General features: G+C 51.7%; 7 protein-coding genes across 7 annotated transcripts; 3 read left to right on the top strand and 4 right to left on the bottom strand.

Moving 5' to 3' along the window:
• Positions 1–733: 733 nt before the first annotated feature.
• On the bottom strand, positions 734–4,264 carry ura7 (small subunit rRNA maturation protein UTP4). Its single transcript, XM_071029924.1, has 3 exons — positions 2,961–4,264; positions 2,677–2,909; positions 734–2,613 (listed from the first exon to the last, which is right to left on the bottom strand). The coding sequence occupies exons 1-3, from the start codon at positions 4,012–4,014 to the stop codon at positions 1,027–1,029; spliced, it is 2,874 nt and encodes a 957-aa protein (XP_070883148.1). The 5' UTR covers positions 4,015–4,264; the 3' UTR covers positions 734–1,026.
• A 1,668-nt stretch (positions 4,265–5,932) lies between these two features.
• On the bottom strand, positions 5,933–7,006 carry BJX67DRAFT_226752 (uncharacterized protein). The gene is made up of 2 exons (XM_071025840.1): positions 6,677–7,006; positions 5,933–6,628 (listed from the first exon to the last, which is right to left on the bottom strand). Exons 1-2 carry the CDS (start codon positions 6,814–6,816, stop codon positions 6,172–6,174), a joined length of 597 nt encoding a protein of 198 aa, XP_070883147.1. The 5' UTR covers positions 6,817–7,006; the 3' UTR covers positions 5,933–6,171.
• BJX67DRAFT_226826 (uncharacterized protein) lies at positions 6,866–7,712 on the top strand. The gene has a single exon (XM_071025841.1). The coding sequence runs from the start codon at positions 7,197–7,199 to the stop codon at positions 7,668–7,670; it is 474 nt and encodes a 157-aa protein (XP_070883146.1). The 5' UTR covers positions 6,866–7,196; the 3' UTR covers positions 7,671–7,712.
• A 5,383-nt stretch (positions 7,713–13,095) lies between these two features.
• On the top strand, positions 13,096–15,365 carry BJX67DRAFT_226141 (G1/S-specific cyclin). The gene is made up of 3 exons (XM_071025833.1): positions 13,096–13,326; positions 13,482–13,926; positions 13,990–15,365. Exons 2-3 carry the CDS (start codon positions 13,714–13,716, stop codon positions 15,037–15,039), a joined length of 1,263 nt encoding a protein of 420 aa, XP_070883145.1. The 5' UTR covers positions 13,096–13,326; positions 13,482–13,713; the 3' UTR covers positions 15,040–15,365.
• A 2,665-nt stretch (positions 15,366–18,030) lies between these two features.
• On the bottom strand, positions 18,031–18,302 carry BJX67DRAFT_384004 (uncharacterized protein; the record flags this gene model as incomplete). Its single annotated transcript, XM_071033579.1, has 2 exons — positions 18,031–18,143; positions 18,209–18,302. The coding sequence occupies 2 exons, from the start codon at positions 18,300–18,302 to the stop codon at positions 18,031–18,033; spliced, it is 207 nt and encodes a 68-aa protein (XP_070883144.1).
• Positions 18,303–23,715: 5,413 nt separating this feature from the next.
• Positions 23,716–25,337, top strand: BJX67DRAFT_226150 (uncharacterized protein). The gene has a single exon (XM_071025834.1). The coding sequence runs from the start codon at positions 23,970–23,972 to the stop codon at positions 25,065–25,067; it is 1,098 nt and encodes a 365-aa protein (XP_070883143.1). The 5' UTR covers positions 23,716–23,969; the 3' UTR covers positions 25,068–25,337.
• On the bottom strand, positions 25,338–27,413 carry zrfB (low-affinity Zn(2+) transporter ZRT2). The gene has a single exon (XM_071025835.1). It carries the CDS (start codon positions 26,667–26,669, stop codon positions 25,608–25,610), a length of 1,062 nt encoding a protein of 353 aa, XP_070883142.1. The 5' UTR covers positions 26,670–27,413; the 3' UTR covers positions 25,338–25,607.
• Between the last annotated feature and the right edge of the window lies 1 nt (position 27,414).

Raw genomic sequence — 27,414 nt, 5'->3', positions numbered from 1 at the left:
TAATTTCAGTCTGCCGATACGGGATGCGGCAGGTCTGCAGGGGTCTGGATAACTACCCATTCCATGGGATGCCCCGTGTCCCCGTAAATGCGAATACTCATGTACAAAGGCTTTGGGAGCCCAAGCCTTTCTTTACTTGAACACGCTTTTTGTGAGATTAATAACTCAACAAGAGCACACACCATTTGTCATGGGAAGGAAGGGACAGGAATTATGTCTTTTGGTATCATAGTTTCTCTGCTCTGTATTTTTTTTCCCTTCTCCCTTCGTGCTCGATGGACCAGTCTTCATGCTTCAGATATACGTTTGCGTGTTCTATCCAGTTGGCCACCTGCGGCAGGGTTGTTTCGGATTTTCATCTCAACTCATTAGTTCCTGGAGCGGGTACGGTTTCTGCTTCTTTTAGATAGGATTGGGGATACCATACACGGTATCCGCTCATCTCTCCTCATTCTAGATATCACGTATCCAAGGCACTTCGGCCGCTCCTTCCATATACGTAGCGAGGTTCTTTGCAACCCCCAAAGATTACCAAGGACGGGTTTGAAGGTCGGAAGTAACAACACCCCCCGCCCCGTAGTCCAAGCTGGAATCCTAATGCCCAGACTCTTGCGTACCACATTTGTCCCTCAAAACCGGAACAATCCGGCCCATTTCCGACCCTCTGCAAATAACTATTGTTGACAGTAACTTGGAAAGCAGCCGGAGGCGGCTGCAAGTGGTTACTTCGTAAGTCAAGTTCACTTTTAGATTGAGATAAGAATCTATACAATGCAATAAAGCCCAGCACAGTACAGCGTAGCATATCCAGTTCGCCAATGAAGGAAGGACGGCATACCTAACATGACAAAAAAAAAAGGCGGGGGGTGGGAAACAAGGAGAAAATATGTACAGACTCCTTGATACCTCGACCGGACACAGGTGGAATGGGTAAGGATGAATATAGGGACGGACCAAACAAAATATCGGGAGTTGTATATGCAATTAACGAATCGGAAAGATGCGACGAAATGCCCCGCTTCTGTTTTATTCGTACTCGCGCACATATCGATCTGGAAGGTCGACGTCCCACATTGGCCGCTCGATGACGGCGACTTCGAGACCGGGGCTGTTACTGTCGTCCTTGACGATTTCGGCGTCCCCCTTGTTTGGACTTGACGCGGAGAAACTTAGCGGGACGATTCCTAGGATACCACGATACTTATAGGTATACCACCATTGGCGCGGGGACTGCGACTCGGAGGGTCTCACGAGTTGCTTGCTCGTCTCTCCGAGGCCGTTGGGCGCGGTCTTGTCGTTGGTGTTGGCATTGGCGCTGTTTTCGCCCCTCCTCAGCTGCGCGAGTCGGATATCGTTATTCTCGTTATATTCCTCCTCCTCGTCCTCTTCGTCGACGGGGCGCTCCTTCTCAAGCGAGACCCATTTGCCCTTCGATGCGTCTGGACCAACAAATTCGCGAGCCTTTTGGTCGAAAAAGGCACCCAACTCGGCAAGTGGGATTTTATCGCCTGCGCCGCTGTTGGACTTTTTATTGGCCTTACCGGGCCGTTGATGAAGTTTGTCTTCGCCTCCTTTCGTGAGTTCGCGTTTTCTTTTCTGAGAGTGTTTCTTCTGTGCCTCGTTGGTTTCTTCATGGGCTATTGCCTCTGTTAGTTCCTCAATGGACGGGAAGTCCTGCTTTAGATCGAACATCCAGAGCCAGGATGTGCCGTAGAGCCAAAGTCGTTCCCGGGTGGGGTCTGAGAGGTCCCAGAAGCAGCCCATGGCGCGGTCCTTGACGCCCTTGAAGTCCATAGGAAGGAAGGCTTTGGGGTTCCGCCGGGACCATTCAGAGAGTTTGCCATCTAGGGCGTCAAATTCGACGAGCCGGTGTTCTGTTGTGACGGCCATGAGGCGGTGTTCACTGGTGGTTGAGTGGGTGTTGTTTGAGGTGCCGTTTGTTGGGAGGTGGGATGTTTGGGTAGGGCTAGGTGGGCGGAAGGATAAGAGGGCGACACTAGACTTGAGACGGGGAATCGGAGAGTCACTGGCAATCGGGCGCCAGCGTTCACCTTCTAAGATGGGGGAGTCTTCATCGTCGTCGTCCTCATCGGAAGACTCACCGTCGGACTGCGCGGCGTTGTTAGGCTTATTGGTTACGGTTTCTGTGGCCGCTTCAAGGGACCATGTGTCGATGCAGCCGGATAGGTCACCCGAGGCGAGGATCTTGCTGTTGTGCGAAAAGACAACGCATCGAATTGTCCGTTCGTAGCAGCCTAAGGTGCCATGGGAGATGTTTTCGAAGCGAGTATGACGAGGAGCTCTGCGAAGGTTGACCAGTTGGGACATAACTTGGGGTTTCTCCTGTGAAGAAGCAGCAGGCTCGACTCTAGCGAGGCAAACGTCACTGTTTGGGCGGACGATACAGAGCCATCGGCTGTCAGGAGATACCGTAACAAGCCGAGCACCGTCCTCAGAGAGTGTGGCTGGAGTGTCCAGTTTGTGTATGCGGAGTGTCCCTCGTTCGTCGCCTTTGCGTCGTCTCACGGAGAATACTTTGATGTTGGATATCGTAGCTATGGCAAGGATCTTTCCGTCGCTGGATAGTGTTGCGGAGGTAATGTTTTCCTCGCCCTAGAAGAGAAAACACTGGTTAGAACATGTTTAAGGGCAGCTATGGAGCTAGAAGTGTCTTACCTGGATCATGACTTTGCCAACTAGCCTATGCCGTTGTCCATCCGGGACCTCATGTAACGAGCCAGGACCACGGGACACTCGCCATATGCTAACCTCTCTATCCCAGTAACTCATCACAAGTCGAGGGGAAGGTGAGGAGACGACCGGCGGTACCTGAGGAAGACTCGGCAGGTTTCTGTGGTGTTCTTTCCCAAACTCGCGAAGGGGTAAGACAACAGGGCTGGCATCAGGTCCTAGTTCCTATTAGGCGTTGTCGATGGTAGAAGATACTGAGGGAATCATACCTCCGGAAACGACGATACTAAGGTTCTTCGTCTCGTAGACAGCGAACGTCTTCACATCATGGCTATGGTATCTCCGATGCGTAATCTCGACCCATCTGCTGCTCTTATCTCCCTTATCGCTAGGCTTCTTCCTGTAGACAACGGTCCTTTGGTCTGCACCGCCGCTGACGACCGTGTCTCCGTCCGCGCTGACCGCGATATCCAACGTATCCGCTAGGTGGCCCTGCAGCCGCTGGATGAGAGAGTAATTCTTTGCGTCCCAAAACCGAACTTCACCGGCAGAGTCCCCCGAAACAATAGTCCCATCAGGTAGGCACTTCACCGACCAAACCAGCAACTCCTTCGAACCCCCGGTCGGACCCTTCCCCAGACTGATCGTCCGCAGAAGCTGCCCACTCCGAATATCGAACACGCGAATCGAGCTATCCGCATAACCCGCAACGATCGTATTCCGATTCTGAAATGTAACACTCAGCACCCTAGGTTTCTTCGTCGACGGTCGCAGAATCTTTAAAAACTCCAAATTATCATCTGCCGTCGATAAAAGCACAATCGACCCATCCGCGCACCCTGCAGCAAGATGCTGCCCCGTAAACTCGCCCTCCACAGCCGGAAGTGACTTGTTATCCTCCCCCTTCGCAGGCTGCCACCTCGGCTGGGCAGCCAGACACCACATTTCCCCATAGTTCCCGCTCGAGTGGCGCTTCGGCCGGCCCTGCTCGAGATCCCATTCCGTCACTGTCGTCGAGTATCCAATGCTAAACAAGCGTAGGCGTCCCGCGAGTTTTTGACCATCCGGCCCTGGCTCTGGTGGATCGAGTGTCCATGTGAGGCCTTCGATGCTTCTATCTTTTCCGCCACGCAGTACTGTTTCCTGGAACCATGCGCCGCGCATGGGGTTCCATATTTCGATGTCGCCATTTGCGCGGCCGACCGCCAGGCGGAGGGTTGGGACGCCCTTTCCGCCGAGTCCGACAGAAGGAGGGTGAGAGAATGCGAGCGCATTTATCGCTTGGGGGTTGTAAGGTACGAAGCGGCAGCGGTGGATATCCATTTTTGAAAGTTCAAAATCTTGAAGTGTTTTGGCGACAGAATTTGGATATGCGGAGTTCGACGCTCAAGATAATGCGGTGAGATGGGGATAAGAAAAGGTTCGCTGGCTCAGGCTAAGGAGCCTGCCACTATACAGACATTTCGGTAAAAGTAATGGGAAATTGTAAGGTTGAATTGGGAGTTATTGAGGTCGATTCTTGGTCTTGGTGTTCTAGTTTTTTTTTTCTTGATACAAATTTTAGCGCGTCGCAGGTTCCGCTTGCAGCTCTATCTCACGTGACTTTTAACATGGGCCTCCACCACAGATTGTCTGGGATGCCCTTTGGTGAGACTCTCTTCGACGGATAAGGGATGCTCCCGGGTATAAATTTTGAGGCTACAGATGAATGGGAAACTCATATTCTCTTTCAGAAGACTATCTCGCTCAATCAAGCGCAAATGCGAGAGAAGGTAACAAAAGAATCAACCACCTTACTGATCGAGGTATGATGCTGTGTTCTGGGTGACGACGGAAAAGCCATGATTGTGGGAGCACTGGTGCTTGAAAGCCAAGGTATCGCGAATCTTGGAACCCTCTTTCCTCCACAGTTCTCTGTCGTCATTTTCACAAGCAATCGAACACCACAAGTGATGCCGAAACTCAAAGCTCAATCTCTGTGCGAGCTGATCCTCCTCGAGCCGCGAGGGTTGGCTCGCATGGGGCACTAGACCAGTCAGCCACTGGCAGACGACACATCTGGGCAGGCCTGGAGGAGTCTGTGAAACAAGAAAAGCAGCGGACAGACAGCGACAACCAACCAGTTCAGATTGCTGCATTGTTCCCAATGGTTGACAGTGGTCGACAGTCCATGAGCGCCGAGATGAAGCACTGTATTTGAAATCGTGGTCAATCCACTGCACAATAATTGAACTAGGAGAGACCATGAGAAGGGGGCATCTGAGCCAGTGAAAATCGAGGAATGAGTTGGTCTCGATTCAGCGAAAAGCGAATCTCATTGCGTCTCAAGCAGGAAGCATGACTGACTTCTGCATGTCCCTGTTCCTCGGAGCGCTCGAAGGCCTGCCACGTCAGTCGACATTCCGCCATCGCGACTTGCTATTTGGGCTAAATATGCCGTTCTGCAGGGTACAAGGGCTGATAGGGCGAGAGTTTCACAGGACTGCAGGGATTGAGCTCCCCCGAGGGGGGCCATTCTTGGGGTCAAAGGAGAGGAGAGGCTGAAATTCGGATACCGAGAGGGTGGAGGAATTCATGCGCGCCCCTCACAATGACTCGTAATTTTCCGTGAGAGTGGCAATGGATCTCTGACTGGCAGATTGATCTTTGACTGAGGCCTGCAAGCTCAGCTGAATTTCACTTGTGTCTCCAAAATTTGCTTGATCGTTGGCTTGGTGCGGGGTATCTCGAGATGAGCCACGATCGCGAATCAGAACCAGTTTGGAATCAGCCTGAGCTGCCGTTCTCGGGTCAGAGAGAGATCTTGGAACGGACATTATTGTGAGCCTTCCTTATCGCGGACTAAAATATCCGCTTCCTCACACGCCTCCGCTGCTCCCGATCCCGACTCTGCTTTGGCCTGGGCGGAGATAAGCAAGGACAGGGTCAGCATTGTTTCAGCTGCAAGTGATTGCAAAGGTGGCAACCCATGGGCGTCTCTTTGGAGCTCGCAAGTCCAAGTGGCAGTTTCATTGGCCTTGACAGACGAGAGCAAGTGTGGGAGAAATTGATGCTCTATATATAGCTTTTTTTTTCAGCGTCTCACCTTGACCGAGTCCAATCAATGATGGCGCTCGCAAGGAGCGTGCCGCGATCTTTGACAGCGATCAGGCGAGACCCCAGTCGAAGTTGGGCGTCAGCTTCCCCGACCTGGGCAAGAACGCGACATCCTCCCTCTGCATTGCTCGGGCGGGTTAGAAGAGAATGGGGATCAATTCCAGGCTCCCAAGGTCCTGGGGAGAATGCTGTCCTCACTCCAGCAGTTCAGCGAAGTACTGACTTTGCATGAAATTGGGCCTGGGTATCATGCGACTCGAACGTCGCCGCACGCAATTCAAGATAGATTGATGGGGCCATGACGGAGCTGCGAGTGCTCGTCGAAAGCCTCCATCTCCAGAGCCCAGAACATGTGATAATTCGGTGAACTATGTGTCGGTAAATTCAACCAGACAGATTCGAAAGCGCTTGATGACAGAGCGACCCAGACCTCATCAATCCTTGGTTCAGGAGGTGGCTGATGGAACGATTCAGCTCACGTCTCATCCCAACTTGCAAAGGTTGGCAGGCTCGCAATCGCAGCCCCAATCGTCGGACATACTCCAACGATCGCCTTGGATGGCGAGCTCCTCCGAGGAGATCAAGTCGACTCCATGGGCCAGCGACCTTCCTCTCCGGGGATTGATTCTCTTGCGTGTTCCAAGCTGGAGAGCCAGGGTTCCTTGGGTTCTGGTGGCAAGGATCTCCTGGAGAAACGCGAAGAAAACTGGGAACAAGCACGCCAGATTTGCAATTAAGCGCGATTGATTTTAACGCGATCCTCGAATCAACGCGCGTTTCGGACTTTTCGTGCCGGCGCCAAGGGCTGCGGACTCGAAGAGGCTTCAGGCCCTCGCTTGTTCTGTGAACCCATCAGCGCCCTCGACCCTTTCAGCAGACAAGGCAGAACTCAATTGCCGGTATAGAAACCCGATGCGTTTGGCTTGTTGGGAATTGGGAGGATGCGTGCAGAAAGGGATGACGTTGCTTCCCATTCAAGACCTCCTGAGTCTTGAACATCGCATTCTCAGCAGCGGGTGCAAATCTCATTTTGAAGATCTGTGATTCGGAAGCCTGGAATGGGGCACGCCGAACGGCGCCGAAACGTGGGACGCGAGTCAATCAATGACGCCATGGATCTAGCGCGGGCCTCTGGGCACAGGATCTGTCAATTTGATCAACGCAGCGATCGAAGGCTTTTCTGTTCATGATGCGATCTCTGCGGAGCCACGGCTGGAATCGTCTGGCGTCCACACTGACCCGACTTCCCGGTCTCTGGACCTCGAACACATACCATCGCGTGCGCGTGAGACGAGCACTACTGGCACTTGTATGGGGTGAGGGGTGGAGACCTTTTTTTACACTCCGGCTGGCCCGCTCTATTTTCATTTAGGCCTTTTTGGCGTATTTTACCTGTATATCCATCATGGATGGCGTTCTGTATGTATCTGTATGTATGTATGGAAAGGCTCCCACCGTCCGTTTTTGGATGCCACCACTTGTCTCCCATTTTTACCTGTTGTAGTAAGACGAAGCAGCACTCCCAATGCCTTCAAAATTCCCAGAGCAGATTTTCCTCCACCATCCAAAGGCTGCCGAACCTTCACCTCGAAGAAACGCTGAAAAACGGTGCCGCAATCCCTCATCTGCGCTTAGGCATCTCCGCAGTACCGGTGAGGCTAAAAATCTTTTTGCCCTTCTGCAGGAGAAGGTCCCCATGTCATGTCAGGTCACGCAGGCACTTTTCTTCAAGTTCGCAGCAACTCCAGATCGATAGGCGCGGGCGAGAAAGTGATATCAATTTCAGTTGCTGCACGAGCGCAGCATTCAGCAACCGGCGGCATCAACAAGATGGGAAATCAGCGAGAGACAGGGGATCGTTTATGATAGAAATCACATTTTGATATGGAATACAGAGCAAGTGCTACCGTACGTCTGGCCTCCTTCCACTTCGTCGTCCACCGAGATTATTTTTTTCCCCCCTGGCTTCAGGAAGACGTGGTGGATCTAAAATGGAGTTGGCCTGTAAAGTATGGACATGGCCTTCTCCTTGGTATGAGGTGTCTTGGGTAGTTGAAACAAATACGCTTCGTACTCTGGGTGGGTAAAGTCCAAAGCGCAAACCGACAACGAGCGGCTTCATGTCGTAGTTGCACCGATGCAAAATCTATCACACTGAGATGGATCAGTTTCTCTTTCCCACGGCCAGGGCCACGGTGGTATCGAGGGAGGCAACAACTCTCTTCCTCTTTTTTCGACGAAGATGTGATGTTATCAAGGGGGTGAATCGACATATCAAAACTGGACCGAAGAGGCGCCTTTTTCAACATGGACAGAATTCTGGTAACCGCCAATGGCTCCATACACGGGACCTTCCAGAAAACTTCCTTTTCCAGCCTTTCTTTTCCTCTTCCAAGGTTGTTTCCACTTTTGGTCCACTCGACAGCTTTTTTCACCCCTTCGCCAACCAACGAAGTCCAGCTTGATGGGAAATACGTAAAATATTAGCAGCACCATGATGTTCTTTCCCGGCCACCCGACTTCTCTCATGCAGAAGGACGAGTAGGTTACAGGCATACTCGAAGTCATGGGAGGCGAGGTACAGGCGAAAGCGATCTTTGCCGGGATGGCAGGCTTAGATTCATGAAAATTGCTTTTCTTCGAGCTCCCCGAGCATATGAGCTCATCAATCTTCCTGCGAAGTCAAGAAAGCTGTCGAGAGAGTCAAGGAAGTTCGCCGAACAGTTTCCAGAGGATCCGCAGTGGGTTGTGCCGGGCTATTCGTCTGTGATAATTTCGGACCCAATGTGTCCCGGAGGAGGACGAAACGGGAGCAGTCCACGGGTCGCGTGAATGAGACACCAGCGGAGAAACAGTGTGGTAAGAACTTGAAACTGGGGAATACGAATTACTGAGGGACAATTCGATTACCACGCCGTGGCACCATCTCCAGCAAATTTCGAGGAAATAACGATTCACAAAAAGCGCAGTGTCCTTGGAGGTATTTCGGTCTCTGTCGTGGTAATAGACAAGTGACACAGGCCTTGTCTCTCGTCGGCCAAATACAGATACTATGCATTTATTGTCTCCTGGTACAATATCCCTGAAAGTAATGAAACGACGCATGGAGGTACACATACAGGACAGAGTTGTACACAAGCACAGCGTAAGGGCAACTGCGGCTTCTAATTATCGGTGGCTGGAGTGATGGCACTGCAGGAACGTCGCAAGGAGATCTTCTTCTCAATTCAGATAATATAGGCGGCCCCTGCAGTATGAGGCTTGCGATCATGCAATTACTGACTGGTGTTGTATCTGGAATCGACGGGTTTTCGAAATGGCGAGCCAGCCTCAGACTCTGCTTCAGCTCTGCGGCCTGCGAGTAATATGAGCCGCCAACTCGCCATTTTTGGAGCAGATGGAGGATTTGCGCATTCTGGCCCTTGTTCATCTCCTGATGAGATAGTCAACTCGCCGTGTTCGGTTGTTTACCCCTTGCCCCCTTTCATTTCTGGACACAACATCGGCGAAGTGATGAGTCAGCCACGTAAACCCCCTTCAACTTGCTATGACAACCATCGGCGAGTTTGAGCCACCAAAGCGAAGATGGTGAGTGGAAGAACCCATCACTATGATCGGGAAGTTGCCTGGATGGCTTGGAGAAGAGACAGCTTCATTGCTATTTGCTTTGGTCCAACGACTAGTAGTTCCAGCACTGGAGGAACGAAGAAAATTGGTTCTCATAGCGAAAGATCACCCCCAAACTTTCAAGCAAGGCAGCCACCCGAACCTGCGGCCGAATACGACCTTTTGCAAACCACGGCGCTGGTGGTGGTTCCATTGAGGTTGATGGTTCCCTCAAGGTCAGGATGTGGGTGGGGAAGTGACAAGAACGCTGCCAGCCACTTCAGCCTCTTCCCGATTTCTGGGATATGGAGATTCAAGGAATCAAGGGCGAATATCAAAGTGAGATAGGAGCCTTGAATTCTTGTCCTGGCCAAGGGGGGAGGCCGTTGGCGACTTCAAGATCGTGTCACCTTCATGTCAAACAAGCTTCTAACCCTTGATCGTGGGCCATGGACGTGTCGCGTGCTTGCCAGGTGCTTGCTGGGGGTCCGGCAGTATCACGACCAGCGCAAGACAACGAAAAGGCTCAGATTCTTGTCACAGTGAATGTCAACCTCCGCCAAACTTGAAGCAAGGCATATCCGCCGTTTTCAGGATCCAAGACCTTATGCTCTGGCCCAACGTCTCGATCATCAATCGATTGGTTGAGCATCAATAGTTTGCGGATATTGCTCTCTTCAGGATATGCAATGGCTCCAGTCAGTTTCAAGACAGTGCAATGAGAAGGGTGCCCTTCGGAGGCACGTCCTCTGGGGAGGAGTAAAGAGGTTTGGATTTGAGAGGCAGCATGATTGCGGAGAACTCCGTTCAACAAACAAACACAGCGCGACACCAATTGATTTATGAGTATCTTCTTGCCATCATGCTCCAAACGGACTGCGTGTCGTTCGTCCAGACATTCCGTCCAGAAAGAGGTCAGGTCGCGATTCGCGAGCCAAATGCGGGCTGGTCTTCCCAACCAGTCATCCGCAGCTGAAAAGAAATCGATTGCGAATCGTCATCGAATAGAATTTCGTCATGACAATCTGCGAGTATGCCAACCTTGGGGGACGAACATCTGGAAACATGTCGACTCAGAGATGAAAAACTTCAAAGGTTGAGGGAAAAAAAGAAAAAGAAAAGACAGAGAAGCCCTCTGATTTCGTTTTCATCTTCTCTCCTCTGAAGCGTCGCCTCAGTCCTTCGCAGGCACCGACACAGTGTTGCCTAAAATTACGCGGAGTCCGAATTTCAGTGACAGCTCCAAGACTCCAGTGCTGACCTCCCGAGTGAAAGGCGGCTGACACTAGTACTCTACCAAGATTGAGAATTTACCAAAGGACGAGGTCAAAAATACGAGAGGGAGGGAAATAAAAATCCATGCGCCAAGGAGCCGAGGTGTTCCTGGCTGGGGCCAGGTCCGAGAATGGCGAGGAACGACTCGCTGGAGAGGCCGGAGATCTCCCCACTCAAGCGCCCACCACCAGAACGCGGGTGCTGCACACTGGCAGCTGGCGTGGCTTCGAAGGACAAACGAAGACCAGTCATTTTGCCGCACTGGAGAGGGGGGTCTGCAACGTCAGAAAGGTTATCTTGAATTGAAAGGCATTATTATTTCCAAGAGCAAGGCGAGAGGGCTGGGATTGACGACACTGAACCCCTCATACATCTAAAGAGCCTGGGTTCAGATCCCACGAAAGCACACCGAGCGGAGGGCCAAATGGGTGCTCCATCCCTCGTTGGAAGCCAACTCCGTACTTCAAATTACTGAACAACTAGCAGTCCATCCTTCGCTCCTTATGAGGTGTTGTTATAAACTTTCGCGCTTCCAGTAAGGGGAGTCTTGTCTGGGCTCAGGCCGCGTCGAGCAGTTTGGCTCATTTTTACGAGCTCCATGCGAGGTTCTGGAAAAGGGAGGAGCGCGGGGAGGAATTTTGATTCCCAAGCTGGTCAATCCTAAACTTTCTGTCGGACCCAGCCGTCCTGGTCAGTGTCTGGCCTTTCTTCATGCCCCATCTTCGAGCTTCTTCAAAAACCAGTAGTTAGCATCGTCCACATGGATCTGAAGGATTAATCGCAGATACAAGTACACTGATCTGTTTCAACTGCGAAACGCCATCCGAGGGGCTCTGAGCAAGCGACTGGCAACTCTTCAACGATCACGATCGTGGATTTGTCGCTGAGACGAGCTGAAACAGCTTCTTTTGATGGGAACCATACAGATTGGCCCGGCCCTGATACACGATACCGTACCCGAACCCGCCTTACTTGCTTTTCGCACTCCACCCAATACAGGAGACGGCCGTCACGCTTTACCATACAACCTTCAGCCGACCCTCTCTTGACCTGTATCTCTGGCTCTCGTCCCTTCTTGCTTCTCTTCTTCTTTTCTCTTTTCCTCCCCTACACCCGCCTGGAGAGAGAAGCAACTCCTCCTCATTCTTCTCTCCTCCTTCTCCTTCTTCTATCTTCATCCCCCTTCCCTTCCTCTCCTCCTATCTCTCCTCCCCCTTTCTCGTCAATTCCTGCGGAGAGAGATACTGAGACTCGGTCTCCAGCTAGAGATACAGTCGACGGCGTCCTGTCAGTCGACCCCATCTTGTAGCCGTTGCACCAGCTCTCCAGTCGAGCCGTGTCCGTCTCCGACGTTCCACCCCCCTCGACGTTTGTTAACTCAAACGGCGAACCTTTCCCCTATCTCCCAGTCGAGGTCCGATCTGTGGCATCGTCGGTCAGATTCCCCTGATCCAGCTTCTGCCGGTTAGAAGAGCAACGAGAAGGGTCTTCTTGATTCTATTTTTCATTTGCTCCCTGTGGACAACGTTTTTTTTCGTGTACATGATTATATTGCGGTTGTGATTTGCTGGGAGGTGAGCCGCTACCTTTTTTTTCATTTTTCACCCCATTCCGTATGGATGTCAATTGGAGCACAACAACACCGACCCGTGATATTGCCCTCCAAGCTATCCTGGCTGGATCGACATGGGAACAAGCCAGCGACCTCAGGGGTCACAATGTTCCTAGGGGGTTGCGAGCAAACGGATTCAACATTCGTATGTATCGACACACTCCGAGCGTTGCAAGACGGAACCTGAAGAGTATTTTGCCTTGGACCGCTTATAAGACGCTATGACGCACTGTTTCGGCGATAATACCCGGTTCAAGAGGAAAAGGTGGCACCAACATTAGGGGTGAGGCACAATGGCGTTTGGAACGGAAGAGAGGTCATATGCGAATCCATGAGGATTCCATTTGAATTCTCCCCGTGCAAACTTCATGCGTGGACAACCCACCGTTAATTAAGGGACCTGAAGCCCATATTCACGCTGGCGTTTGATTAAGGGGTTGGGTTCACGAGAATGTACTCCAGGTGCATACCTGAAAATGGACGATCCAGGAAATCACATACCAAGAGCAACCAGCAATCTTTCTCCTCCCGGCTCGTCTCGAATGATTGACACGGAACCACCTCGCGAACAAATTGAAAATGGGTTGCTAACCATCGTACCGCCGTCTAGGAACAGTTTTCATTCGAATTCCCATTTCTTGGACTCGCCGTTCCCGGATCCGTTTGATGTGGATTTCGATACACCGCAGCTTTCTATCCTACAAACCGCTCTCGTCTTGTACCAGGACGTTTCAGCCAGACTCCGGGCCGTAAACTGTACGTTGTGGACATTACTACATTCTGATCTCCCCCTGACAAGATCCCTCCCCCTTCATAGGGTTTCGTGCCTGTACTCCTGATCCACATTCCGGGGTTCACGAAAGGCTCGCTTTTTCATATACCGGTTCCTAGGGTGAAGACGTTCAGTCGTCCTTTGCCTTCCGAACTAGTCTCCTCCAGACTCAAGCTCGACGGATCATTCCTGCGTCTTGCCCCAGCCTAGATGCCAGACACGCCGTCACGGTAAGGGTTGCATTGTGCCCTCTGCCCGAAGGCCTTTTTCCTGGGTTAGTACCCTTTAATCTCAAGGAGTTCCCCATATATACTGCCATCATCTTCTCCAGCCTCTCAACTCTCTGACTTCTACTTGTCGGTCTTCTACAATATTTGCATTTATTAATTTTTTTCTCCGTTCGTTCGCTAACCCCCGTCTCTCTTTTAGCTTTGGCCACTAAAAGGCTCCGACCCGTTGTCTCGCCGTCCTCCAGCATTCAGAGATTATTGTCTCCCTTCTGGCCCTTCCTTAATACTTCCCAACTAATTACACTCCCTAATATTGTACCTAATTTGACGACTGTCGCTCTCTTAATTCCGTCGTTTCCTGATAGGCACGGTGATCTTTCAGGTCCACTCCTTTTTAATCTTCGGTCCGAGCCCCCAACCAGTTCGACATCATGGCCTACAACAAACGCCCTACCTCGAGCTACCAGCCCTGCGACACGTTCTTCGTGGAGCCATATGATGACTTCCCTGTTCCGCGGATGGATCCCAAGGAACATGCCAAATTGATTGCCCGCGAGCGCCAATATGCCATTGCGGATCAGCTATCAAGGATTGCTAGTGAGGAATACCGTGAGGACGTTCTGTCTCACATGCTGGACATGGATGTTTGTAACCCATGCATTTCTTGCTCCTAGTTCAAGGTCGTGGCTAATCGTGGCGTGACTCAGGCTTCTACCCTCCCTGACGTCGAATCGATTGACATCCAAACAGAGATCCAATGGTTCATGCGTCCTTACCTACTCGATTTCCTCATCGAAGCCCACACTGCCTTCCAGTTGCTACCGTCAACTCTGTTTCTAACCGCCAACCTCCTTGATAGATACTGCTCCAAGCGTGTGGTTTACAAGAGACACTATCAACTGGTCGGCTGTGCAGCTCTGCTGATTGCGGCCAAGTATGGTGACAAGAAGGACCGCGTACCAACCATCCGAGAACTCAAGTCGATGTGTTGCTCCCTTTATGATGACGATATGTTCATACAAATGGAGTGGCACGTTTTGCAGACTCTTGGATGGACCATCGGACACCCCACCGTTGACAGTTTCCTTCAAATGGCGGTTTTAGACACTCCATATGATCCTGAGGTGGAACATCTTGCGCTATACATCGCCGAGATTTCTCTTTTCCACCGTGAATTCGTGTCCCGGCCTTCGTCCGATCTCGCAAGGGCCTCTCTGGCTCTGGCTCGGTGCATCTTGAACCGACCCCAACCTCGCCACACGGAATGGGCCTCGCAGTACGACTCCATGACGCTAGTGAGCTTGTCACAGCAGCTTCACCAGCCATCCCAGGTGCTGTCTAGAAAGTATTCATCATCTCACTATTCCCGGGTCTCCAAGATCCTCGAGCAGTTCCTCGCACGTCAAGCTTCGATCGCCAGCTATACACCACCGAGTCCACCTTCCAATGTTGCCAGTGCCGAATCCAAGCCATACGAGGGAGAAATCGGGCTTGCTACTCCTCAGAAGGCCCCACATCCGTCGAACCTGCCGCACGGGTATATCACACCGCCAATTACTCCCGAGAACGAAGGCTTCACCAATGGTAATAATGCAGGCTTTGTGAAGACGGTACAGATGTCCAACGCCTGCTCCCCATCGCCAACACCTTCGCCAAGTGTGCAATATATGGCTCCAAATCCCTTCCAACAAGAGCCCGCCTATGTCGCCCAACAACAGTACCTTCAGCCTCAGATGAGCTTCACGACTGGATATTAGGCTCAATTAATCGAAGCGTATCAGTTGTCATCCATATTTTGACATATTTATCGATGTCACGATACGACGCTTCGTTACCTTATACACCGTTGTGCCATATCTATCTGATCTGGTTTGCTCTTATCATCGAACCCCTTGGAGTGGTTCTCTAGCTGTCCCCCCCCCCGGACAACCTGGGCATTTTCACTTTATTTTTATTTCACCTTTTTTTTTGTCATTTGCAAATAAATTGCATACCCTCTCCTTGTGTTCTGACGTATCATACCATACCTTGGGTGTACCAAGTTGCATCTATCTGCCATTTGATTCTTGACATCTAGCATTGCAAGCGCGAGCATATCGAGTTCAAACTGCATCTAACTGCCTGAAGTTTATCCATTATTCTCTTTCGAAGGCATTCGGAGTCGGTAGGGGTGGTTTGCCCTGGCACCGACAAAATGTGTGCAGGGGAAGCCGTGGCCCTGACTCTGATTTCACTTTTCTCCGCCACTTTTATCCCAATCCACACCTCATATAAAGATCATAATGTGGCTTCACCACCCTTGTGCCTGCATGTGCTTGTCTCGCATGAGCATTCTTCTTGTGGTGGAAGGAGGTACCGTCAAAAAAAAGCAGCAAAACAACAATTCCACAAAACGAGCAAAAAAAATAATCATTTAACCCCCCAGCACATGGATACTCGCGGAAGGATGGAGGATGAATCAAAAGCAGGAAAAGGAGTGCGAACCCTGGGACCTGGAGAGTCCAGACGATAGTTGAACCCGGTGGACGGCAGTATACCGATCCATTGAAAAGACGAATCAATTTCTCCTTTTGACATTTTTCTCAGTAGAACTTGTAGATTTTTTAAGTGACTTGATGGCTCCTGAAGGACGAAGCTCAGAGTGAAGTGTTCGACACTGGCATGCACGTGTTGGCTCGCTCCAAGCTCCAAAGAAGTCGGAGAAGTCGGTAGCTTGACTCGACATATGTGCAGAGTGGCCTGCGTACAGAGTACATACATTTTTGCCAACTCACCCAGTCGTCCTGTCTGTGCGGATGGTGCCTTCCACCAGTGACAACTCCCGTCACTTGTCCCTTCGCACCCTCTCAACCTCCCGACCCATCCGAAGCAAACCACCACCCGAGCTTATAATACTTTGCGGTGAATACCGACATCGAAGACAAACCCACAGCCGTGGGATTCACGATATCTAGAGCATTGAATATAGCTGGTGCCATATTATCGCAATATGAAGAGGTACAAGACCCCTCACAACAACCTGACGACAGCAGACAAGCCGAAATGAACTCGAACTCGCCCCACGTAATGGTTTCGAGTAGTGTGAGATTAAGTTATATTTGTCCTGCTCTGTCCCAAGTACGGATACTACAAGGAGAACTATATAATACATACAGAGAGAGAGAGAGAGAGAGAGAGATACCCAAGGGGGATGCGTTCCGGGGAATATCTCTCCCCATCTGTCTCTTGTCGTCGAGCCTTTACTTTGCAGGGATATGGACCTTGGCAATAAGATCGATATTAAGGAGGTCTTGGGGTATGGGGTGCTCGCTCAAAAAAAGGGGTGTGGACGAAAGAGGCGGAGCTGGAGCATCGGGGCCGGGGTTCGCCATCGCGCATCTCTCACCGTCTTTCGAGCTGCCGGGAATTGTTTCTCGGACGGAACCACTCTTCCACTCGACTCTTGTGCAATATTTGACGAGGAGATTAAGGCATTTCCAGACATGAAGTGAGAGAATATTGATCGTGGAGGGTACACGAAATCTTGTAATGAGGATAACTTAATTTGGTAATCCGAAATTCTACCTAGTCTTGAAATACTCGGAAGTCTGTTGGGGTATGGTACACAGATGGTAAAATCAACGCATCGCGAAGAACTGATCTGATACGATGTGGTGTGATGTGATGGGTCTCAGTTTCCATTCCTTCCCGTGCTGTGGTATGTTGGTCATCTGGTGCGAGAACGAGAATGTCAGGTATGCACGCATTTGCAGGGACGAGGGAATGGAAGTGGTGATAAGTGAGGGCCATTGGAGGGCTGGGGAGAGCGAGACGGAGATAAGAGGGGAAGGCAGGGAGAGAGGACACCTGGTGTTGGCTTGATCACCGAAACATGCGGAGGGGAGGAAAGCACGGATGGCACCCTCCCTCTTGGTCGGCTCGGCTCTCCCGAGAATGAGGTGATCAAGTCAGCGAATGAAGGAATGACATGACATGAGAAACGATGGCGAGCCAGCGGTGCCAGAAAAATGAGATAACCACCCACGCTATGCGGAACAAGGAAAGCGAGAAGGGGCAGAAAAAAGCAACGCAAAAGTATAATATACAAGGTTGGGGAAAGAGTTCGGGAAGGTCGCTCGCTAACCTGGGGTGGAAAGGTAAGCAAAGCAAGGGCGTCGTCGACTTGTTGTGGCTCGCACTATCCCTGAGAACAGCAGTCAAGAGTCGAGACACGCGAGGGAAGGAATGTGAGGGAACACGTGTGCTGTGCGGAAAGTGAGAAAGGACGAAGCAAAGGACAGAGAGAGTCCGACTGTTCATAAAGTACAATGCAATGCGATGTGTCCTGTGAGAATAATATTTGCACAGGTGGGGAAATGGTGGTGGAAGTGGGAGGAGCTGGAAGCCGGGTCTCGGGCGAGGGAATGAGAATGCCTCCGGGGGGTGAGACAATGAAGACAGACGCAAAGAGAGACTCGAAGCGGTGACCACGGAAGACCAGAAACAACAAAGTGCAGCTCACTGGCCGAAGAGAACCCGAGATAGCGAAGGAAACGTTGAGGTTAGACCCAGGCAGACTCTCCAATTAGCCTCCGTCGATCCTCGCCTCACTTTTTGTATGAAGCCGCGCGGATAGGGCGAGTAATGCAGGAGGCCCCCGGAGCTAAGGCAATCCAGCTCAAGCTGCCAGCAGCGCTTGGATGACAAAATCAAGGAAAAGAGAGAGAGGAGAGACAGACACAGAGAGAAAAAGACGATGCAGAGGCCGTCTACTTCCATCGTTGTCTGTCCCAATCCGAGGGCCTCGTTTCGTCGTAGATTTGACCACCGTGATTGTGGACGATGACGGGGGGTTGTGATTTTCGAGGACCGGCATTGGACCCTGATCGTACAGAAGCTCATCTGTTAGTGACCATTCCAACAGCGATTCGATCTGGACGTGCATACCTCGTATATTGGGGACGACCACGACCTGGCCACTGCTGCTGCTGCCACTATTGCTGGACAGCGTGGAATTTGAGTCGTTGACCTTGTGTGGCATGTTGAATGTGATGGAGGATGACTGAACGATGGGGAAGAATATGGGATGCCCAGAGTATATTTTGTCCTCGATATATATATAGAAGGTTGATAGGCCGTGGCGGAGCAAGGCACAGATGAGAGTCGAGCTGATGCAGAGGCGGATAGGAAGGCTCAATGTGCAGAAAAGAGGGAAGATGAATCTCACAGAGATTGTCTCTTCGGAAGGCAGAAGAGGATGGATGTCGAAGTGTGGATGATGGCAGACTGAGCTGGGGACGAGGCAGGAAGAGGATGGGAGCGAGGCTTTTTGTATGCTCTCGACGAAGCAAGGAAGGCAGAGCGAACAGTATGGACAAGTCAAGCTGAGCGAAAGAGGAATGACGAATCAATAATAATGAGGATTCAAACCGGATGCGGGAATGGAGCAGCAAACTAAATTAGCAGCAGCAGCTCTGGTGGAAGGAGATCAGTCAACGCTCCTCTCTGCAGCGTCTCCAGTCCATCCAGAGTATACCAGATCCGGCTGGTTGGATGAACCCCAGACTGGAGTCAGCGCTCTCACTTTCTACGCGCAAAACTCAATCCAATCTCATCCGAGCTCATTCTTCTGGCCCTCCACCGCTCTGGCTTGGGGAGATATTCAGGGAGGCCTTCCCAGCCGAAACAACAAAAGGCGAGGCGACAAACCGGATACGCCGTCTGTGACTCTCTTCGGGTGGTCTGAATCGATGATGGTCTGGTCCTTCCAACGCTCTCTTGAGGCCAAAAGCCTCGACCTGTCATCGTGTTTCGCTACAAAGAACGCTGGGACAAGATGAGGCTGGACTCTTTTTCTTTTGCTCTGTCTGTCTCTCTCCATGTCATCAAGGCTGTGGGACTCCAGAGGAAGCCAAATGCGACAGGCAGAGCACACCCCCCTGTATCTTACCACTTAATACCAGATGATCGCTCACCAATTGGCCAAACCCCGTCATATAATGGAGTAATTAACAACCCGTTACAAGGAGGTCACTTGATCACTCTTGCTAGCCTGGATCCATTTATAAAGCCCAGTCCAAGAATAGCCTAGCGCACCTTTCCCGTCCCCTGATGACATAAGCAATCCAAATCCTAGGCTAACCTTTTAAGGAAAAAAATCAATAATCGCCTGGATGGCTGAGACTTTTTGTGGTGCCATCAAGAAAAAAGTTATCTGATTACGAAGACGACTAAGAAAGGGAAAGATGTATTTTCGGGCGAATTCGGCAGACAGGAAAAAGCAATATTCTCTGTGCCACGGAATGGTTCGGAAGCGAGCTTGGTGGTGGACAGAGGAGGCTGCGAGGACAACTCAGAGGCAGGACGACTGGTGGAGGAGCGAGGCTGCGCTGTGTTCTTGAGGTTTGATTCCGACGATGGGAATCTCATGACGTCGGCACCAGCCACTCTGAGAAGAGGGAAACTGCTCTGGTCCTTCGTGTTGCAAGCTGGATGGGCTGGAGGAGCCGCGATGTTCTTCTCTTTGCTGATTTGAATTCCCCGAAACCAGGTGGCTCGCTCGCCTATCCTTTCCCAATGCTGAGGCTTGTCGATCGCCATCCTTTCTCCCCAGCATCGAGCCGACGAGGAAGGCTATGGAGGCCCTGTGCCACCCCGGAGAGTGTCTCCCCGTCTCGAGTTCCATACTGTGGTAGTCTCCTTCTCCAGCCCCTGCGACGACTTTCTGCCGCTTTTGCCAGGGGGAGGCCTCTGGGTCGACGCAAGAAGGCGTCGGTCTCTCACCGCTTCATCTGGCTGGCCAGGAATGCACGGACTTCTGCGTGGAGTCAGACTTCTGGAGGTGGCTGGCCGGGTATGCACGTTAGCCGGTGACATTATTGAATCTTGATCTTTGTTCTCCACACGTCCTCCAAACGAAGCCCGCTGGTCAGGGAGAAGGCTCTCCCTCAGTTGCTGTGTTGAACCCACCGCTGAGGCAATGCTGAGTGAGGCGCGACATCAAGTCTGCTTTGGAAGATTAGTCATTATTTACCAACTTGTCTCTGTATGAGGACTGAGGCGCTATATCGGAGTTCGCCCGTATATCTATCATTATTCATTGAGAATATTGCTGGGCCGCCTCGCAGCCTGTGTGCGCCGCGTTAGAACCCTTACGACCTCACTCGACGAGACGAGGCAACATGGAAGGTGACTTTGCCCTTAAGCCGCCCAAACGCCCAAGTGACCAGGTGTAACCACCTCTTGCTAGATAGCTCACTTATCATTCCCCCTTTTCATTCGTTCTTCCCAGCCGTTCATACTGCGTCGAATCCCTAGAGTTCTTCTCACTGCTGGCGCTCCTGACTGTAGCATTGACATGGTAGTTGTATGGTACGTGGTCGCTGGCCGCATGTGTCCCACTGTGTCTGCGCAAAGCTTAACCTCGCTGGCCGCGATACATTCTTGATTCTCGTCTCCATGGGCGTCGATACTGCCCTGATTGCTACGCGCACCCGGTGTATCTGCGGGTTTAGAGGAAGCAGCCATCCATGTGTAGCGATTCGGGTCAGAGGGCTCGAGAACTGGCCGGGGAGGACGGAAGTGTTGTGTTGGAGGTCGATGTCGGATATACTGCGCGGGGGCCGTCTCTTTTGGTCGTGGAGTGGGCGACGGTATGCTACTGCTGGGATAAGCTGCTGTAGGTAGCCGATTTTGTGGGATAACACTATTTGGTCGTGATTCGTTGTCCTGCTGACTAGACCGAGACGAAGGCTGACCGAAGAATGAAGAAATACTTTTCTGGCCGGCGTTGGACTGACGGCCGCTGGGAATGCCATTGCTCTCGAGACCCGACTCCGGAGCCTGTTCCTTTTTTGAGGACGTGGTCGCTATGTATTCTCGAGCTGTTGAGAACCCAAGCGACATGGTCGTCGGCGCCATAAAGCTCGAGCCGTTCATGGTATATGTTGAGGAAATGCTGGTGACGGTCGTGGCTGTTGAGAACTGCTCATGATCGTATCGTCGGCGTTTGCTGCTGGGTTCGCCATCGAGTGCCCGAGATCCATCCCACCGAGTGACCGCATCGGGCAATTCTTGTCCTTCCTCAGTCCAGTGGTCGTCATATTGGGAAGGAAGAGAGAATTGCCCTTCGACCATCGCTTCAACTGACGGGCGTTCTCGTCGCAGAATGTCTGCAATTGCATAAACAATGTTCTCGTGCAATCTTGGTCCAACCGTGCGGAGACGAGCACCGATCAAATCCTGTGGAAGAAACGACGTGACACTGGTTTCCTCACCGTTTCGGGCCTGCCGAAGAGGATAGCTCAGGTATAATAAGGCCTGAGCTCGGGTCATAGCAACATAAAGCAGTCGTCGCTCCTCGTCTAAATCCTCGGCGCGTGAGTGTGGTATAATACCCTCGTATGCAGCTGGAACAAACACAACAGGCCACTCCAGGCCCTTTGCTGCATGAATGGTCGAAAGAGTGACCTTCTCTTCCGCCTGTTCTTCTCCTTCGCTCCCTTCTTGTGGAAGAACTTCTGTGGATAGAGCCACGTTCGCTAAGAATTGGGATAGCGCCTCCTCGCCAGGATGAGCTTTCTCCTGAACAACCCCTTTGATTTCGGGAAGGCTCTCGTCGTGCGTATTTTCATCCTCTGATGTGGTTGCATCGTCTGCCTGGCTCAGAAGTTCCTCCACATTGGACCATCTATTCTCATCATTCGTCCCGTAAGTCGTTGTGAGATATTCTCGGAAAGAGAGCTTCTTTATCAAAATTTCCAGGAGTTTTCGAGGCGCGGATCGGTCAATACATTCACGAAGCTTTTCTCTGGAAGTCTCGATTAGACTAACCAAAGTGCAGAGCCCTTGGCTGGCTGGCTTTGACAATGTTTTCTCTGTCGACCTGCGACCTTGGGCCACATCCTTGATGTAGTTCCAGAAAGGTTTGTTGGCCTTTTCGGTTCCGCTCAAAAGCAACCGAATTGTCTCTTCGCCGATTTTCCTAGACGGAACGTTGACGATGCGTAGGAGTGCCTCGGTATTTTCAGGGTGGCTAATGACTCGCAGGTAATCGAGGAGCAGTTTGATCTCAACTCGGTCGAAGAATCTCCGACCTCCAACCATTCGATAAGGAATTCCATGCTTTCCCATCGCTGATTCGATCTGTCGTGACAGCGACGCTGATCTGAGCAAGATGGCAAAATCGGAATACTTCAACAACTTCCCCGTCATACCAATACATCTCTTGATTTCGAGCACAATCCATTGAGCTTCGGCTTCGGCCGACGGCAGTTTACGCAAGACCGGCAGTGTGCCAAAAGTGTGTGTCGGTTGCAGTTTCTTTGCTGGCCGGGATGAATCTTGCTCGATGACGTCCTGGGCGGATTGGAGAATAGAACCCGATGAGCGATAGTTATCCTCTAAAAGCACAATCTCGGTATTGCTATACAGTTTCTGCATGCGCACTAGATTCTTGATTTCCGCAGAACGGAAACCGTAGATACTTTGATCTGGGTCTCCGACGACTGTAATCCGCCTGTTCCGAGACGCGAGGAGGTTCATCAGCTCATACTGGATCTGATTCGTATCTTGGAACTCGTCGACCAGAACTACTTGCACATTGGAGACGCACTCTGGGTGTTTTTGGAGCAGCTCCGCACACCGCAGCAGTAGATCATCGTAATCAAGCAGATTAGACGTAGCCAGCTCGTTTTCGTATTCCCGATATATTGTGGCAAACTCGCGGTTCTCAAGAATTTCGCCGTCCTTATTATATTTTGCCAAAACCTCGTCCGGCGGGGTACCGTGCGCTTTTTGATGAGATATTCGGGATCTCGCCGTGTTGGGCTGGATTCCAAGGTGTAACCGCTTCACAATCCTCTACAGACGGGTTTGTAAGCGAAGCGATACAAACTTACTCACTCATATGAAGGGTACGGCTTCGTCACTTACTCTTAATATTGCCAGAGAATCCCCGGAATCTGCGATCCCGAATCCCTTCCGCAGGCCGATCAAATGCCCATATACGACCAAGTATCTCCGGCAAATCGAGTGAAACGTCCCTAGGATTAGTCTCGACTGCACTTGATCACCAATCAGTTTAGCTAGTCGCTCTCGCATCTCCCGGCTAGCCTTGATTGTAAATGTGCAGCAGATGACGTCCTGCGGGCGGTGACCATGATGGGAGAGGAGATACGCGACACGCGCAGTTAACGTCTTGGTCTTTCCAGAGCCAGGAGGAGCAAGAACTTGGAGGATTGACGCAGGCGAGGTTACGGCGGTTTTCTGTGCAGTATTGAGGCCGTTTAGAATTGAGTCAAGGGAAGCCATGAGAGGATTTTGGACGCGTGTCGTGCACAGTTGCTCCCATGTCGCCGTCTTTTTGCTGGAAGGGAGACGCGGTTCATCGCGAAGTCACGTGACATACCAAGAGACAACCTGGCAATCCTGCTTTGGCACGCCGCCCGATAGCACTAAAGAAGCGGAAGAGAGGAAGCAGTAAATAATAATGGTTTCCTTCAACCACTGCGGCAAATCCGACCATGGGGGATCCTTCTCGGGCTGGTTGGAAACATCATATTGGTAAGTGGTCAAGTCTGGATCTCCAGGTCACATGCACAGACCACCTGCTGCTAATTGAAGCCGTCGCTTGTTTTCAGCCTTTGGATACAGCATCGCGCTCCCTCCTTTCGACGCAGACACTTCTTGCGGACTAATTCTGCCCATCATGGGCTGGGTAGGGGTCGCCATAGTTGTGGCGACGACCTGTTTCCTCCTTTACCGGCACCCTCCAGCTTCTTGGTTCCCCGAGGCCCCTCCTGCCGATCAAGCCCGCACCCAGTCCAACCTCGATGAAAAAGCGGCTCCACGCCCCACGGAGGACAAAGAGACACCTTCCAGTGCTATAACTGGATCGCGTCCCTCAGGGGTAGAAGATGAGCCAGCTGAAGAGACCCAAACAACCCCGAAGGCATCAGCGTTACGTTCTCCGATCTTGGATGTCCCGTCATTCCAGCTCGACGACCACAAACCAGACGACGGTACCGGCCAGAATTTGCACCCAGATACACGCCCGATAATAGATAGATTTGAAACGCAACCGCCCTCCCTCGTACCCACGAATACAATGACAGCTCTCAAGCCAAGATCAACATCACAACCATCCACTGCAAATGACGCATTCTTAATGCCCCCTCCCCCTCCTCTTTCACGGCCACGACCGCCAGAACCACAGAGACAACCCCAGCCACAACCACGGAATACACTGGCTGTCCCAGCTGGGCGCTACCCTCCTCGACCGGGCGGTAGTCCAGGCAGCAGTAACCTCGTCAGCACACCTCCTTCAGCAGCAGCGTCCCAGCGCGGCCCCCCAGGCAGCCGCCCTTCAAGCAACTCCCTATCGCCGACTGCACTGACCCTAAAACCTACGAAGAAGGCATCCCAGAGAGCAGTCCTCGGACCAGGCTATTCACCCCTCGACTGGGCCGCGCTGACCTCCAACCCTAACAGCAAGCTCCGTGGAGAGAACCTACCCTCCACACTCATCAAAGTAACGCCTTCCATGCTCAAGGCGCACAACGGGCGGAAAGGCATGGACGCCTGGACCTCGTACCAGGGGAAGGTCTACAACATCACACCCTACCTCCCCTTCCATCCAGGTGGAAAGGGCGAGCTGCTCCGCGGCGCCGGAAAAGATTCGGCGCAGTTATTCCTCGAGATCCACCCGTGGGTGAACTGGGATGCGATCTTGGGCGAGTGCTTGGTGGGTGTTTTGGTTTCGGAGAACGAAGCCATTTCTGCAAATCAGCTTGATGATATGGACTGACGGAGCATTTGATGTTCGTTAGGGATTTTCTGCTTTGGATGTTGGCGACGAGAAGAGATAGATATTATACATGCTTGATATTCTTAGAAGGCTAAAGATAAGGCCTAGACTATGATACCCACACAACATAGAAAGTTGAAGCAATATACCTTGTTGCATACATTGTCTTCCCTCGCTCGCTCTTCTTCCCCAATGTTCAGCAAAGTGTAGGACACTTCTGAAACTTTGCATTCGATCTGGATTCCCACCGCATCTCTGTTTGTATATTTGCCAATCACAACGGAATATTTGGAGAGTCCGGTGACTACGTAGGCCACAACTACATGACACGACATGGCGCGACCATGAACTGAATTATTCGTGATTTATATCCATAGAAGAAAGTACAATATGCAGTCCAAGAGCAATCAACTAATATTCAAAGCAGATACCGCCCATGGCCTAGATAAAAACCCTGTATATATGCACTGTACTCCGGCCGGCGGGAGTAATGGAAGCCCATGTCAGAAAGCAGTTATCAGAAAGAAATTATCAGCTTCGTTAAGCCCATTTCCCGAGTAGCGCCATCAACAGGGCACCCAGACACAAAAGACCAAACGCCGCGAGCACATTCTTGATCGGGGCCTTGCGCGTCGACGTGCTAAACATGAACTCGTGGGCCATGAGTTCCACGAGGGCAGTGTAGATGAGGATTCCGGCGGAGATTGAATCGAACACGCCGTTGACGATGAGGGTGGTGAAGCCCTCGGGTGGGTATGTCTTGCGCACGCCTAGGCCAATGGCGATTGCGATCGGGGTTGAGATTCCGTAGCCCAGTCCGAGTAGGTATGGTGTCCATCGTTTTGAGCGGGGCCAGGGGATAGTAGCGAGCCGGGACCCTAGACCGAGACCTTCGAAGGTTTGGTGGAAGACTAGGACGATGTAGAGGGTTGTGAATTCCTCTCCCGACACGGCGAGGGTTAAGCCGATGAAGACCGAGTGGAAGATGACGCCGAATTCCAGGATGAAGATGGAGGTTAGCTGGGTCATGTACTCATCAAGGGACGAGCCTCTCTCGGCTAGTTCAAGGTCACGGTGTTCCCTGGAGTGACCGAGGTGGTCTTCGCCAGGAATGTGACTCTTGACATCCGCTGGGAGTACTGCCTTGCTCTCGATTTCACCATGGTGGCTATGCCCCGGCGAGTCGTGAGCGTGGCTCTGGCCGAAACGAGAAAACCGCATAACCATCAACTCGACGAAGAATAGAGCCACGACCGTCATGAGAATGATGCCCTCAGCCCAAGAGTACTCAGTGATTGGTCCACTGAGACATTCATTTCGAAGAGCTTCTTCTGCAGGTGCCAACAAGTGAATGAAGGCTGTGGCGATGATCACGCCGGAACCAAAATACTTGGCAATGAAGAAGGCCCAGCCAGGAACTCTTGAATTCTGATAGCTGCGCGCAAAAATGGGGAATAGGGCGCCGAATGTAGAGCCAACGAGAATCACAAAAATAGAGGATATGCGGAGGCCCATGCGGCCGTCATACTCGTTGCCCGCCTCACAAGCAGGTATGGCGCCATCCTCTGCTCGATGAACAAGAGCATAAATAGGATTCATCATGCTAGACCCGGAGTGAGCGTGATGGGGTAGCACAGCGTGAGAGCACTGGCCGCCTCAAGGTGCCGAGCACTCAAGCAGACAAACAATCGCAAACACAGCTAATTGGCTTTGCCCAGGACAAGTTGAATCGACGAAGAGGGTGCCAAGGGTCGGGCAGTAATGTCGCCGGTATCGAAACCACGTGGAAGCGAGGGTCAAGTCTCTTGTGAGGGAAGGTCTATATGCTTCGTATGCTTGATGCTCTTGGTTTTGGTTGGTCTTTCTCGGTCTTTCTTGCCCACGTTTCTTGTGGGTTTTATAGTATGGGCCCCCCACGCACAATCACAGCGTCTCAGGCGGAGGATATCGCTTCAGAGAGCCCCTCTTGAGCTGCTTCGGAGAGTATTGGGCCTATCAGAGGCGATGAATGCGTCAAACCAAGTTGGCAGCAGGAGTTAGTGTGAGGACCTTCGTGGCCGGCCGTGGGATGCAGATTGTGTAACACAATGGCAGTAGATTACGTTGAAAGAGAGGGGAGCGTCAGATCGCTTGAGAAGGAACAGCTCGCACTGTTAACTCGGAGACCTATGATGAAGAGCACAAGATGGCGGATGGACACGAATTGGTGGGATGGCGGGGCAGAGAGAGAGCACTGATGGCTGAACCATGGCGATGAGGGTTCGATTATTTCAGCAGGGCGAGAAAGGTTGCAGTGGGAGTGAGGACCTTGGAGGACAAGCGAAGCGCTTCTGGGCCGCAAAAGAGT

The sequence above is a fragment of the Aspergillus lucknowensis genome, assembly GCF_044049455.1.
Source record: "Aspergillus lucknowensis strain CBS 449.75 chromosome Unknown BJX67scaffold_43, whole genome shotgun sequence".
NCBI lineage: Eukaryota > Fungi > Ascomycota > Eurotiomycetes > Eurotiales > Aspergillaceae > Aspergillus > Aspergillus lucknowensis.
Note: the sequence above shows the minus strand (reverse complement) of the source record. Positions and strands in the feature narration are given on the sequence as shown.

Bases quoted from the DNA above. Each gene is read 5' to 3' on its own strand.
- ura7 (XM_071029924.1), bottom strand. From the start codon at position 4,014: ATGGATATCCACCGCTGCCGCTTCGTACCTTACAACCCCCAAGCGATA. The intron at 2,910-2,960 runs GTATGATTCCCT...AATAGGAACTAG, and splicing joins TAGTATCGTCGTTTCCGGAG to GACCTGATGCCAGCCCTGTT. The intron at 2,614-2,676 runs GTAAGACACTTC...TTTCTCTTCTAG, and splicing joins TTGGCAAAGTCATGATCCAG to GGCGAGGAAAACATTACCTC.
- BJX67DRAFT_226752 (XM_071025840.1), bottom strand. From the start codon at position 6,816: ATGAGATTTGCACCCGCTGCTGAGAATGCGATGTTCAAGACTCAGGAG. The intron at 6,629-6,676 runs GTTCTGCCTTGT...ATGGGTTCACAG, and splicing joins GTTTCTATACCGGCAATTGA to AACAAGCGAGGGCCTGAAGC.
- BJX67DRAFT_226826 (XM_071025841.1), top strand. From the start codon at position 7,197: ATGGCGTTCTGTATGTATCTGTATGTATGTATGGAAAGGCTCCCACCG.
- BJX67DRAFT_226141 (XM_071025833.1), top strand. From the start codon at position 13,714: ATGGCCTACAACAAACGCCCTACCTCGAGCTACCAGCCCTGCGACACG. The intron at 13,927-13,989 runs GTTTGTAACCCA...GGCGTGACTCAG, and splicing joins CTCACATGCTGGACATGGAT to GCTTCTACCCTCCCTGACGT.
- BJX67DRAFT_226150 (XM_071025834.1), top strand. From the start codon at position 23,970: ATGGGCTGGGTAGGGGTCGCCATAGTTGTGGCGACGACCTGTTTCCTC.
- zrfB (XM_071025835.1), bottom strand. From the start codon at position 26,669: ATGATGAATCCTATTTATGCTCTTGTTCATCGAGCAGAGGATGGCGCC.